At 48.4% G+C, this 12,984-nt stretch overlaps 1 protein-coding gene across 1 annotated transcript in view; it reads right to left on the bottom strand.

Annotated features, from left to right (window-relative positions):
* Window positions 1-1,460: 1,460 nt before the first annotated feature.
* Window positions 1,461-12,984, bottom strand: part of TRPM4 (transient receptor potential cation channel subfamily M member 4) — a 37,323-nt gene continuing 25,799 nt past the window's right edge. Inside the window, exons 17-25 of the mRNA XM_069458276.1 lie at window positions 9,426-9,851; window positions 5,108-5,240; window positions 4,768-4,942; window positions 4,291-4,468; window positions 2,888-3,078; window positions 2,487-2,619; window positions 2,188-2,260; window positions 1,994-2,099; window positions 1,461-1,787 (exon numbers count right to left, since the gene is read on the bottom strand). Coding sequence (XP_069314377.1) covers window positions 1,783-1,787; window positions 1,994-2,099; window positions 2,188-2,260; window positions 2,487-2,619; window positions 2,888-3,078; window positions 4,291-4,468; window positions 4,768-4,942; window positions 5,108-5,240; window positions 9,426-9,851 — 1,420 coding nt within the window. The 3' untranslated portion in view covers window positions 1,461-1,782. The remainder of the gene's footprint in view (window positions 1,788-1,993; window positions 2,100-2,187; window positions 2,261-2,486; window positions 2,620-2,887; window positions 3,079-4,290; window positions 4,469-4,767; window positions 4,943-5,107; window positions 5,241-9,425; window positions 9,852-12,984) is intronic.

Raw genomic sequence — 12,984 nt, 5'->3', positions numbered from 1 at the left:
ACTGTGCAACACAGCTACCACCCCAGGACTGAGAATCGAGTTATCAGAAGCTAAAATGATGGAGAAGCAGCCCTGGAGAGCTGAACCCGGACTAGAAAGAGGGGCTGCCTGGAGGGTGCTGGTGGGACCGAAGGCGGACAATGAAACTCTTTCTGGAAGTGCAAGAAAATTAAAGTTCAAACCCGAAAGCAACCGCTTGTTCCCGGGTGACTCTCCCAGCCTGAAGCGGATCCACCTCCCACCTCCAGGCTCAGTTAGCGCCCTCTGCAGGCGGGGCCTCACAGGGACCCAGGTGGCAAGCAGCCACGTGGCTCCCGCAGTCTCAACCCCAGCGTCACAGAGCTGAGGTGAGAAGGGTGGATTTGAGCCTGAGCGACAGTAGCATAAACCCTGCACGTGGATCGAGTTCCTGTGGCTTCACAGCATTTGACATTTCCAAATACAAATTAGCGCATCACAAAGGCTCTAAATTCAAATTGCCCAGGTGTCTATAGCAACTCAGCCCTTTCTATGTGTGTGACTTTGTGTAAGTCACTTATCTGTGCCTCAGTTTTCTCGCCTGCAAGATGGAGACGAAAATTGTACCTGCCTTACATGTTTATCATACAAATTCGCTGATTTAGTACAGGTGGTGCACTTAGCCTGGTGCGTTCGCTGCGGTTCTTGCTCTTGCAATTAACCACCTCACGGTCGTTATAACCACCTGGGTTAGTGAGAACTAATTCGGCATCTTCCAGAGAAGTCTTGTTGCCACACAACACTTGGCAACGTTTCAAAGCTACTCTGCACCCAAAGTGGCAGATAGTTGGATTTCCTCCAATTTGGAGGAAGGATGTTTGGGTTTTGATTTGGGGATGTGTTGGTGGTTGGTGACTCTCTTGCTATTTAACTAATAATTGCTGTCAGTACAGCCTTGTCATTACCAGTTTAGTTTGTTATGGGCTATTTAGTTTAACTGCATGTATAATGATGCACATTTGCCTCAACCCTGTGCGTGCCTGGCCTGCAATTTTCCACTAATTAGACTTTTTAAAGACACATATGCATTTATCTACTCAAATATGCATCATCCGCTTCCCTATTGCCAGAGCAGATGTACACAGCACCCACCCACCCCAACTCCAGGAAATAATTTGCTTATTATCTCAGGGTTATTTTTCCACTGAAAAGGAGAAACTCGTGGGGGTACAGATGGGTTCTTGTCCCACTGAAGTGAAACCCACCAAAATAGTGCAGACAAGAGGTGTTGAGTCTGAGGCAGGGGGAAATAGTGGGGTTTAGAGGAGGGATCAGACCCCAAGATATTTGAAATATAGCAGCAAATCCACCAAGGACCCCAAACCCACCACCTAGGTTCCAGCCCCCATCCCAGAAGGATCCAGACACTCACCAGTTCCCCAAGAATCAAGCACGCAGACGTTATTCATCTCAAATGGCTTTATTTCCCCAGTGTGGGGAGAGTGGGGTCTGTGGTCCCTGTAACCCTAAGAACCCTCCAGCCTTCCCATGCTGTGGCAGGGCCCTCAGAAGGGCAACGGCCCAGGCTCCAGAGCTGGGTCCTCCCAGAGTGGTTGTGGTTCTGGGGGGAGCCGGACATGCTGTGGTTCGCATGGATGACATTCCCCAAGGTAGTCGTGACAGCAGCCCAGGTGGTAGTCCATGGGCCTGGGGCCCACGCCAAGGACAAAGCCTCCAGGTGCGCAGGGGTCGAGGCCCAGCTGGGCCTTACTCTAGGAGCAAACACTCCTGCGGAGGCTACTCCCTGACATCCGCCGACAGAGCTCAGTCTGGGGCAAAGAGAGAAGAGAGAGCAGGTGATTGGGGGAGAAGGGAGAGACCGGCAAAAAGAAAAGACAAGAAGAAAGAAGCACAAAAAAGCTCAAAGAAGACCAAGAAAGTGACCCAGGGACAATGAAAGGGCAGTGAGAGAGAAAAACACACACGAACACAGCAAAAGAGGTGGGAAATACACAGGTTGACCCTACACACTGACCTTTGAGCCCAGGCGGGGATGGGGGTGGCGGCCCACCTGGGGGCAGCAGCGCAGAGTGGCTCAGGGCCTCGGCCACCCAGCCCAGGACGCGGCTACAATGCCGGACCTGGGGAGCGGGAGGGATGTCAGAGGACACGGGAATCGGACTCTCCCCGCTCCTGCCACAGCACCCCAGCCAGGCCCCAAGTCCTCACCTCTCGCTCCAGCCCTTTCAGACGCTGCTCATACTCGCGGATGTGTCCCAGCTGCTTCAACGCAGTGTCCACCCTGGAAAGGGAGAGCTTCGGACACAGCCCACCGGCCAGCCCCTCGAAGCCCCGCCCCGCCCCTAAGCTCCGCCCCTAGCTCCGCCTTCTGCCTGGCCTCCCCCCCACCCTACCCTTCGGGCTCCGCTTCTGTCCCTGGCCTTTACAAGCCCTACCCCGCCTCAACTGACGTCATGGGATGTGCCCCCAGGCCGAAAGCCCCGCCCCCGCCCAGGTCCCTCTCTCACTTCTGGGATGTGCGCTTCAGACGCTCAGAGTCGCTCTCCCGCTTGTCCCGAGCGCGCACCAGCAGGAAATGCTCCTTCTGCACTGATTCCCAAGTCAGTAACTTACGTTCCTCTGCCTTAGAGAGGTTGACCCCTGCAGGGCGGAGTCCGGATGGAGTCAAAGGGCCCGCCCCCCGCCTCGGGCCACGCCCCCGTCTCGGGCCACGCCCCTCCACCGGACGCCCTCAGAGCCGCTCTCCCAGAACCCGCCCAGGCGTTTCCACAGCACGCTCCGCCCTTCACCGCCCAAGCCCCGCCCACTAGTCTTTTGGGGCCTTTACCCCTCCTTTCCCCGCCCCCCACCTTTCCTTGCAAGTCCCGCCCCCTGTATTTCTCCTTTTTAGGCCAAGCTTTGTTCTCACGGAAATGCGAGGAGGTGGGCGACGAAGAGGAGGAGGACCTGCGTCGCCATCGCCTGAGAAGGAGGCGCACGTGGGAGATGATGATAAGGGGCGGGGCCAGCGCCGGCCGAGAGTGGAATTCCTGGATGAGGCTGTAGCGCTGCGCCTTCCAGTAGAGGTCGCTGTTGCCCTGTACTTTGCCGAACGTGTGGCTGTGGAAGCCAGAGGTCAAGGTCACCCGAAGTGAGAGCCCAATCAGGAGCAGGGGATCAAGATTAGATGTCAGGCACTATCTGTTCGAAGTCCAAGGCAGCAGGCAGATGTCAAGATTAATAAAGTCAGAGGTTATTACAGGATAAGATTAGAAGTCAAGTTAGAAGATCCAAGGGTCAGATGTCAGAGGTCAAGTTGGGGATGGTATCACGTATTAAAGGTAGATGTTGGAGTCAGGATTAAAGTTGAGCTCAAAAGTCAGCCTGGACACAAATAACTAAAATCAGAAATGAAAATGGAGACATTACTACTGATCTTACAGAAATAAAAAGGATTATAAAAGAATACTATCAACGGTTGTATGTCAATTAGATAACTTAGTTGAAATGGACAAATTCCTGGAAATACACAAATTACCTAAACTGACTCAAGAAGAAATAGAAAATAGATTTATCATAAGAGTTTGAATCACGAATCAAAAACCTTCCAATAAAGAAAAAACCCAGGACCAGATGGCTGCACTGGTCAATTCTACTAAATATTTAAAGAAGAATCAACACCAATGCTTCTTGAATTCTTCCAAATATTGAAAAGGAGAGAACACTTCCTAACTTAATCTATGAGGCCAGCGTTACTGTGATACCAAAGCCAGATAAAGATAGCACAAGAAAATTACAAACCAAGATCCCTTATGAATATATGTGTAAACATCCTCAGAAAATACTAGCAAATCTAATTCAGCAGCATATGAAAAGAATTATATACCATGATCAAGCGTGATTTGTCCTAGGAAAGCAAGAGTAGTTCAACATACAGAAACCATGTAATACACTGCATGGGTATTACTAAAACAAAGCTGGGGTGCCAGGGGGAACCACATGAACATCTCAACTGACACAGAAAAGGCACTTAACAAAATTCAACAACATTTCATGATCAAAAAAAAAAAAAAAAACTTGGGCCAGGTGCGGTGGCAAATTTTATATTATATATATTTTACCCTGATAAAACAAGTTCAGCCTGGGCTCAGGGAGAGGATCAGAGTCCAACGTCCAGGTCAGGAGCAGGGTCTAGCCAGGCTTGGGAACAAGCCAGCCTTAGATTTAAGTAAGTTTGGGAACGAAAGACAGACTTGATCAGGCTGGGTTCTAGAGTCATGATGGGGTCAAGGGTCATGCTGGGTGAGGTTGGATCAGAGAATCAGGCCTCACCTGAACATAGCGATGAGCAAATTGACCAGCAGGATATTGGCCACCAGCAGGAAGATGACGAGGAGCAGGACCACCAGCCAGTTGGCATAAAGGGAGACGCACGAGCCTGCCTGGGGCCCTGGCGGGTGCGCCCAGAAGCCTGGCTCCGACGAGCAGTTGACATGCTCCATGAGGCCCACTGTGAAGGGAGACACTCTGATATGAGGCCGGAGGGACAGAGACCTAAGGAAGTCAGAAAGCCAGAGGGGGTAGGGTGGCCAGAGACAGGGTGGCTGGGAGGCAGAGACCCAGAGAAGCGGGGCAGAGATACAGACAGAAGGGGACAGCGTCCCATAGAGATGACGGTCAGGGATGTGGGGAGTCGTTGGGAGGAGACAGAGACTCAGAGGTAGACATTTTCTTAGCAAGGTACAGAGACCCAGGGAGAGGGGACAGAGACTCAGAGGGAAGGTGTCAGACCCTGTCATCCCTCCTTACCGTCCATGTCCTCCTGAGGGATCTGCCCGAAGATTTGCAGGTAAGGCCGGTAGAAGACACGGCGCAGGATACCGGGGAGGTCACGGTCCTTGGGCCTTAGGAGCCCCTCGGTGGCCACCCCATAGGCAACGAGCCACACGCCAAGGAAGAACAGGAAAAAGAACACGTCCTTCATCTGTGGGGAGAGGAAGGTGTGGCTGAGTCTGTCCCGCCCCTGGCCCCGCCCTATCTCCTAAACCACACACCAGCCAAAGCCACGCCCTTCTTCCCAAATTGCTCCCTCACTGGCCCCACCCCTTTCTTCTGTGGCCCCGTCCACCCCCCAGGCCGCGACTCTCACCATCTTGTTCACGATGACGATCTTGGGCCCCAGCTGCTTGTTGACCGTGAAGATGTGCAGCAACCGCACCGTGAAAATCATGAAGTCGAGGCAGAGGACAGTGCGGCCCAGGTCATACAGGCCCTGGGTCAGCCTGGGGTGTGGGGAGACGTGGCAGGGGTCACCCAAGCGTCACCCAAGGGTCATAGGATGCCAAAGAAAACAGGAGTCTTCCCAATACCGTGCTTCAGATGAAGCTGTGGCCGCCACAGGGCAGGACCAGGATCCTCTGGGTCACCTGGGTTTACTCAAATTTAATCAGTGCCAAGCTGGTCGGCGCAGGGCACGGCCCCCATTTAAAAATGGCTGCACCCATTAAACAATGACTGAATGCACGATGGCTTTAGCAAAAAGCTGGTAAGAATTAGGTTGGAAAAACTGCCGGAGTTCTGATCCAACCTATAAAAGTATAGAGTTTTATTTCTACTTTTATTTATAAAATATAACTATATAGAGTTCCTGCAAACCGACAAGCAGCCTAATAGGAAACAGGATAAACACCGTACAATCCACAGAGGAAGTTCAAATGGCCAATAAACATCAGCAATTTATGAGGAAAATAAAAACTATATCCCTATTTTGCATCATCATGGACTTAAACTTTAGGTGGATTAAAACCTAGTGTAAAAGGCAAAACATTAAAAACTTTAGAAGAAAATATAGAAGAATTTCTTCAAGAGCTTGGGACAGAATAGGATGGCATCTGAAAACCCAAACATCTTATAAACAAGACATAAAACCACAATAAAGAAAACGTTGATAAATTTGACTACTTTGAAATAAAAAATTTGTGTGCCTCAAAAGCTAACATATATGTGATGGACTGAGAAAGGCAAAACATCATGTCTTCAGTATTCCTGCCAAAAATGCACAGCCTAGATTTGATTCTGAGGGAACATAAGACAAACCCAACTAGGGAGGCACCAGCCAACCTGGGCGGTGCGAACGTGTTAAGCTCATAAAAGACAAAGACAGACAGAGGAAGGGTCCCAGGTTACAGGAGATCAACAAACAGGACAACTAAAGCAAAATGAGATCGCAGATTGGCTCCGGTAGAAAAAGTGCATCAGGGAGATAAGTGGTGAAATTTAAATAAGATTTCTTGGTTTTGATCATGTAAGACTTTAACATTTGTAAGGTCTGGGTGAAAGGTGAATTCTTTGTACTGTTTTTGCAATATGTTTTATAAATCTCAGTTTATTTCAAAATGAAAAGTTAAAGAATAAAAGAAAGTTTAATGTACAAAAGTGAAAAGACAAGCTATAGACTATAAGAAGATATTTAGAATGACCATACTACCAAGGATTAGGATCCAGAATACAGGAGAGCACCTACATGCGTGTGTATGTGTGCGCATGCGTGTACAGACAAGCGATCAATGAACCTCAATTAAAAAATGGGGCGCAAAAACTATGACGACAATTGACACAGTATGTGTGCCCATTAAGCTTCCAAAAAGATGCCCAACCTACTTTCTAGTCAGGGATGCATAAATTAAAACAAGGAGAGGTCATGTTTACCCATCAGATTGGCAAAAATTTTTTAAGGTACAATAAACTGAGAACTACAAAAGTTTTAACAGGTATTATCAAGTATGCCCTCAAGGGGGCACTCTCTTACCCTGATGGTAGGCGTGGAAATGGATGAAACTAGAAGGAAATCTTTGTCAACAATATATGTACCCTTTAACCCACCAACTTTACATCCGGGATGTAAACTTTTATTATTTGAGGATAATAAAAAAAACAGAAATAACCTAAACGTTGATCTACAGGAAACTGGCAAAGGAAGTACGATTTATCCTTCAATTCTGGAGATGACTGGACATTTCTCCCTTGCAAACTGAGATCTTTCCATTTTTTTCAAGCAAGAATTCTTCCTTTGCCTGGAAAGTACTGGGTTTGATAAACTGTCCAAAATATCGCTGGCATTCCTAGAGCATGGTAGCACAAGGCCTTAGCCCTTTCATCTCAAAAGACACCTTAACACAATACAAGGAATAAACTGAAGCATTAGTGTTCTGCACAACTCTCCTATCTTGCTCTCTGTTTGAATAAAATATTCATGTCAAATACGTTGTAGCATTTCTAATACAGCATAGAAGAAGTCTCTCAGTGTGTCTGCTGAGAAAAGCTTGACTAGGGGTTCATTGCTGTCAACCATTTGGGATGTGTAGGCTCCCTTGTAAAGCGTCCCCAAGTTGTGTCCAAACTGCTTTTTGTCTGCTCTACTCAAAAGGAGGGTGTCCTAACCAGCTTGGGCCTGAAATGAAGAGAGAAAAAGAGAGAGAGAGAGAGAAGAAAAAAAGAAAGGGGAAGGAGGAAGGGAGAGATGAAAGAAAGGGAGAGAAACCTCATCCGCAGAGGACTAGCACCAGAGCAGCAAATATCTGATTCTAACCTCATAATATCTAGAGTAGAAAATGAAAGAGACTGTTGAGAAACTCTTGGGCTGATTTCTACCTCTTGAAGTTCAGAATTTTTGTCTTACTGCCTTATGAAAACAGCACATTCATTAAATTCTGGCAAGGAGAAATCTGTCTCTTCTGATCTTTAGCCAACGATGGCTAAAATCCTTTCTTCTGAAACTTGATGTGGCATTTTCAAAGAATAAGGTATATTTGCAAATAGTGAACTGACATAGAAAGTATGTCAGGGTATATTGTAGAGAAAAAGAAAAAGATGCCCGAAGACTAAATAAAATATCATGTCTTTTGTGTAAAAAGAATTATGTGTATCTGTCTTTGTAAATGAATAGAAAAAGAACAGGCAGGATGTGCACCGAACTATCGATGGCGGTAACCCCAGAAAAAGGCAGGCTGCTTGCAATGATGGAGGAAAATCTTTGGTTTCTGTTCTATGTGTTTCATGTGCTTAATTTTTTCAGTGAGGACATATTTCTGCATTTAAAAGATGTTTTAAATTGCTGGCAGATGAGACAGATGTGGCCTGAGGAGTTTATAATCTTGCATGAGGACAGAGACAGCACAAGCCCTAGCCAGAGTACCATTTGGGGGCATCTCAGGGGAACACAAAGGAGGGACCCAGAGTCTGGGGAGGGTAAGAAAGGCTTCCAGAAGCAGGGATAGCCAGGCTGAAGTCTGAAGGGAGTGTCAGAGTTGGTCTGGCAGAGGAAAAGAGGGAAAAGTGTTTCAGGAAGGGGGAACAGCATGAACCAAGACTCGAAGACAAGATAATTTGTTCCCAAAAACGTTTTGACCTACCCTGTGCCCTCCCCTTGGGCACTACTCAGCATGATCTGGAAACTGTGCAAGAAATGAACTCACACTGTACAGCCCAGTGCAAGCAACAGAAAATAATTGACGGGAATTCCTCACAATTTGTTTTTGATGAGTTAGCTATGAAATAAACAGAAATAGCCGAGGTATTTACGGACTAAAAGGTCGATAGAGCACTTGAGCCTCCCTGATGAAATTCAAATCTATGAAATTTGATCCAGGAAAACTGGACATGAAAGAAGTCACAGCCACAAAGGAAAAGTCACAAACACAGACCCCAGATTTGGGCGGAATTCAATATGGGACAAAAACAGGAGTGATGAACCACAGATTCGTTGTAAAACTTAACCCAAATAATAACCAAGTTGAAATAATTTCAGAAACTGAAAATGAAAAGAATTGAAATGAGTTTAACTGCCCTGTATGTAACATTGATCAGGGAATTTTAAATAACTGGAAAATACTTCCTCGAGAAGAATCTGTCAGTACCAGTAAATTCTAATTATGGAGATTCTAAATATCTGGGACCAAACGTCAAGGCCAAATGCTCCTGTGATGAAGGAATTGCACGGAGGTCTCAGAGAGGGAGGAGTGTAGGTGGGGAGAAGAGAAAGAAATTGGGGAGACAGCAGCAGGGACGGGGGGCCCAGGCCGGGGGTTAGAAAGACCCTTCTGAGGCCCTGTGGAGGTCAGGCGGGAGGGAAGAGACCAGAGTGCAGGGGGCTGGGGTGGGGGGAGGGGCAGAGGGCTACACCATGGCATGAATGGACTTGGGGGACCAGGCAGAGAGAGTTGGGGGTCAGAAGGGCTGGGCCTAGGACAAGGGCTGTGGAGGAAGAAGAATGAGGAGGTGAGATTGTCACCCAGGTTTGGGGGCTCTGAGAAACATCTGGTAACCTCCAGACCTAGCAATACGTAGCAGCAAGGCTGAGTGGCTGGCAGTGGGGCAGTTGTCTCTGTTTTTCCACAATGAGCAAGACTGTCTCACACTGAGACTCCGGCAGGAAGGGGCGACGGTTCAAAGGCCCGCGGGACACTCACCGGCAGCCCACGCCCAGGAGGAAGCAGGTGAGGGCCAGCAGGTCGCACTGGTTCCAGGTGTCGGAGACGTAGAGGTGCAGGCGCTGGCGCAGCGAGGCCTGGCCCGGCCCGGGGCCCCCGCTGGCCAGGCTGCCCCAGCCGCCGCCGCCCAGGCCCTGGCGCAGCTCCTCGCACAGCATGGTGAAGGCCCAGAAGTACAGCAGCAGCTCGGCCGCGCCGGGCCGCGCCGGCTGGAAGTCCACGAGCAGCACGTGGGCGAAGAGCAGCAGGAACAGCAGGTAGCTGACCACGTTGCCCACGAAGGCCGTCACCGGCGCGCCCCAGAAGTGGGACCAGCGGCGCAGGCACCCGCACCCCCAACAGCTGTCTCCGCGGCTGGGCAGTTGCAGGGCGTCAAACGATGTCTTCTCGGCGGGGTCCTCCAGCCTGGGGGGGAGAGGACAGAGGGAGGAGGCCTCAGCCCAATCCCTGAGCCCTGACCTCCACCGCTGCCACCCAGATACCTGGCCGTCCACGTCCCACGCCTCCCTGGCACCACCTCAGACCTGGCCTGACCTGCAACTCAGTCTGACAAGAGCCACCTTCTTGTCTTTTGACCTCTGCATCTAACCTCTGACCTCTGGAATCTCCTACCATCAAGACTCTGATGTTCCATGTCTAAATTCCTCTACCTTTGTGACCTCTGACCCCTGGGCTGACCGCTGACCCCCACCCGGCTTTTGCCTCCAAGTCCCTCTTCTTCCCCTTCACAACCTGTGATTCTCTATGTCTGACCTGGGACCATCTACCAGACTTCTGACCCCAAATGACCTCTGACCCCCTCACTTTCATAATTCAGATCCTCCCCAGGTTTGACAATTCATGTCTCTAGGAGCCCCGACCCACAAATTCCCACATGAAATTATCCAGCCCACGTTGCTCATATAACTGGTCTTTCCCCATATCTGACACTGACCAGGCAGCCACAGTTGGCCACTGAGCTCTGGCCTTCGTGCTGCTCGAATCTCCGGCCCTTCTCGCCTGAGATCTGACCCTCTGTCCCAATTTCATCCTGACTCTTAATTCTCACCTCAAATCAAAAATGCCAGCATGAATAATACTAATATTAATAAATTCACAAAGCTAACAAGAAAAACAAACTGGGTTGGAGGGATGTCTTCTCTTTAAAAACCAAGCGGAAAGACATCAGTCCAAAAGTGGAAACAACTCCAATGTCCACCAGCTGCTGGATGGATGCGTAAAACGGGGTCTAGCCATACAATGGAATATTATTCAGCAATGAAAAGAAATAAAGTCCTGATACACGCTACATATCGCTATGACTCTAAGTGAGCAAAAGCCATTCATAAAAGACCATAGAGTGTACCATTCCACTTATGTGAAGTGCACAGAAGAGGCAAATCCACAGACAGAAACCGCCTAGGGCTGTGGAAATGAAAAGTGATGCTAATGGGTACGAAGCTTCTTGTTGGAGTGATGAAAATGTTTTAAGATTAATTGTGTGGGCCAGGTGCGGTGGCTCACGCCTGTAATCCTAGCACTCTGGGAGGCCGAGGCGGGAGGATCGCTCGAGGTCAGGAGTTCGAGACCAGCCTGAGCAAGAGAGAGACCCTGTCTCTACTAAAAATAGAAAGAAATTAGCTAGACAACTAAAAATATATATAGAAAAAATTAGCCGGGCATGGTGGTACATGCCTGTAGTCCCAGCTACTCAGGAGGCTAAGGCAGGAGGATCACTTGAGCCCAGGAGTTTGAGGTTGCTGTGAGCTAGGCTGATGCCATGGCACTCACTCTAGCCCAGGCAACAGAGTGAGATTCTGTCTCAAAAAAAAAAAAAAAGAAAAAAAAAATTAAAAAAAAAAAAGATTAATTGTGCTAAGAATTTCACAACTGTGAGTATACTAGAAACCATTGGATTGTACACCGTGAGTGAATTGTATGGTATGTGGATTGTATATCAATAAAGCTGTTATAAATAAAATAAGTAGAGGCCAGGCGCAGTGGCTCACACCAGTAATCCTAGCACTTTGGGAGGCCGAGGCAGGAGGATTGCTTGAAGCTAGGAGTTTGAGACCAGCCTGAGCCAAAGAGAGACCCCATCTCTAAAAAAAAATAGAAAAATAGCCGGGTGTGGTGTCAAGCGCCTGTAGTCTCAGCTACTTGGGAGGCTGAGGCAGGAGGATCGCTAGAGCCCAGGAGTTGGAGGCTGCAGTGAGCTGTGATGATGCCACTGCACTCTAGCCCAGCAACTAAGCAAGACCCTGTCTCAAGAAAAAGAAAAAGAAAAAGCAGAAAGAACAGCGAAATCTACAGAAAGAACTGCTGGGGACAGCAGGTCAGAGCAGACAGAACTCCCTAGTGACAAGGGAAAACAGTCTTGATATTTCACATTTCACCTTCTATTCATCCTGTAACAAGGGCGTGCGGTGGGTATGGAATGCCCCAAGCCTCAGAGGGGAGGAACAGGGATCTGTCCTTCAACAAAGCTCTCCACAGTGGCCGACAGCACAGACTCAGGAACAAGAAGATCTGGGTTCAAATCCCATCTCTACCATTTACCAGCCACGTGATCTGAGGCAAGTGACTTAATGCCTGTTATTTCATCTGCAAAATGGGAGTAACAATAGGCCCTATTGCATTTGCATAGGGCGTTGGGAAAATTAAACGAACTGATTTTCAAAAGGCTTTAGCACAACAGCTGCCGATTGTTAAGTGTCCTGTAACATTTGCTGTGACCAACACTATCATCATCATCATCATCATATAGTGCACAAGATGGGAAATCGCTAGGCACGGTCACCATCATTGATCTTGGCATCAGACACTGGGGCGTTCTAGCCAACCTTTTTCAGTGGCCCAAAGCTGACTAAATGTTTTTCTTAGTTTTTCCTTTTTTTTTTTTTTTTGAGACAGTCTTACTGTCTTGCCCGGGCTAGAGTGCCGTGGTATCAGCCTAGCTCACAGCAACCTCAAACTCCTGGGCTCAAGCGATCCTCCTGCCTCAGCCTCCCGAGAAGCTGGGACTACAGGCATGCGCCACCATGCCCAGCTAATTTTTTTAATATATTTTTAGTTGCCCGGCTAATTTCTTTCTATTTTTAGTAGAGACAGGGTCTCGCTCTTGCTCAGGCTGGTCTCGAACTCCTGACCTCAAGTGATCTTCCCGCTTCAGCCTCCCAGAGTGCTGGGATTGCAGGTGTGAGCCACCGCACCCCGCTCTTTCCTTTCTATCTTGATAAATATTTTGTATTCTTTGTACCTTGTCTTAGAAAGCTATCTATCCATACATATATTTAAATTTGACGTGTTTCGTGAGCTATGTAGTGGGTGTTACAGACTTCTGGCAGTCTGATCATGTTTTTAACAGTTACCAGAAACATTTTTTCCTCTTTTCTCTTTCCTCATTTATGTGGCTAACATACAGATGGAGGGTGCAAAGACAGATATGAACTTGGGCTTCTTCCTCTGTTTCTCTACTGCCGTGGATTCAGACTCTTATACACACACGTGTGCACACACACCATTGTTCAACGACAAAAATAAATGCATTAACAACAGC

Source organism: Eulemur rufifrons, chromosome 24 (genome assembly GCF_041146395.1).
Source record: "Eulemur rufifrons isolate Redbay chromosome 24, OSU_ERuf_1, whole genome shotgun sequence".
NCBI classification, from domain to species: Eukaryota; Metazoa; Chordata; class Mammalia; order Primates; family Lemuridae; genus Eulemur; species Eulemur rufifrons.
The sequence above is the reverse complement of the archived record's forward strand: the minus strand, read 5'-3'. Positions and strand labels throughout refer to the sequence as shown.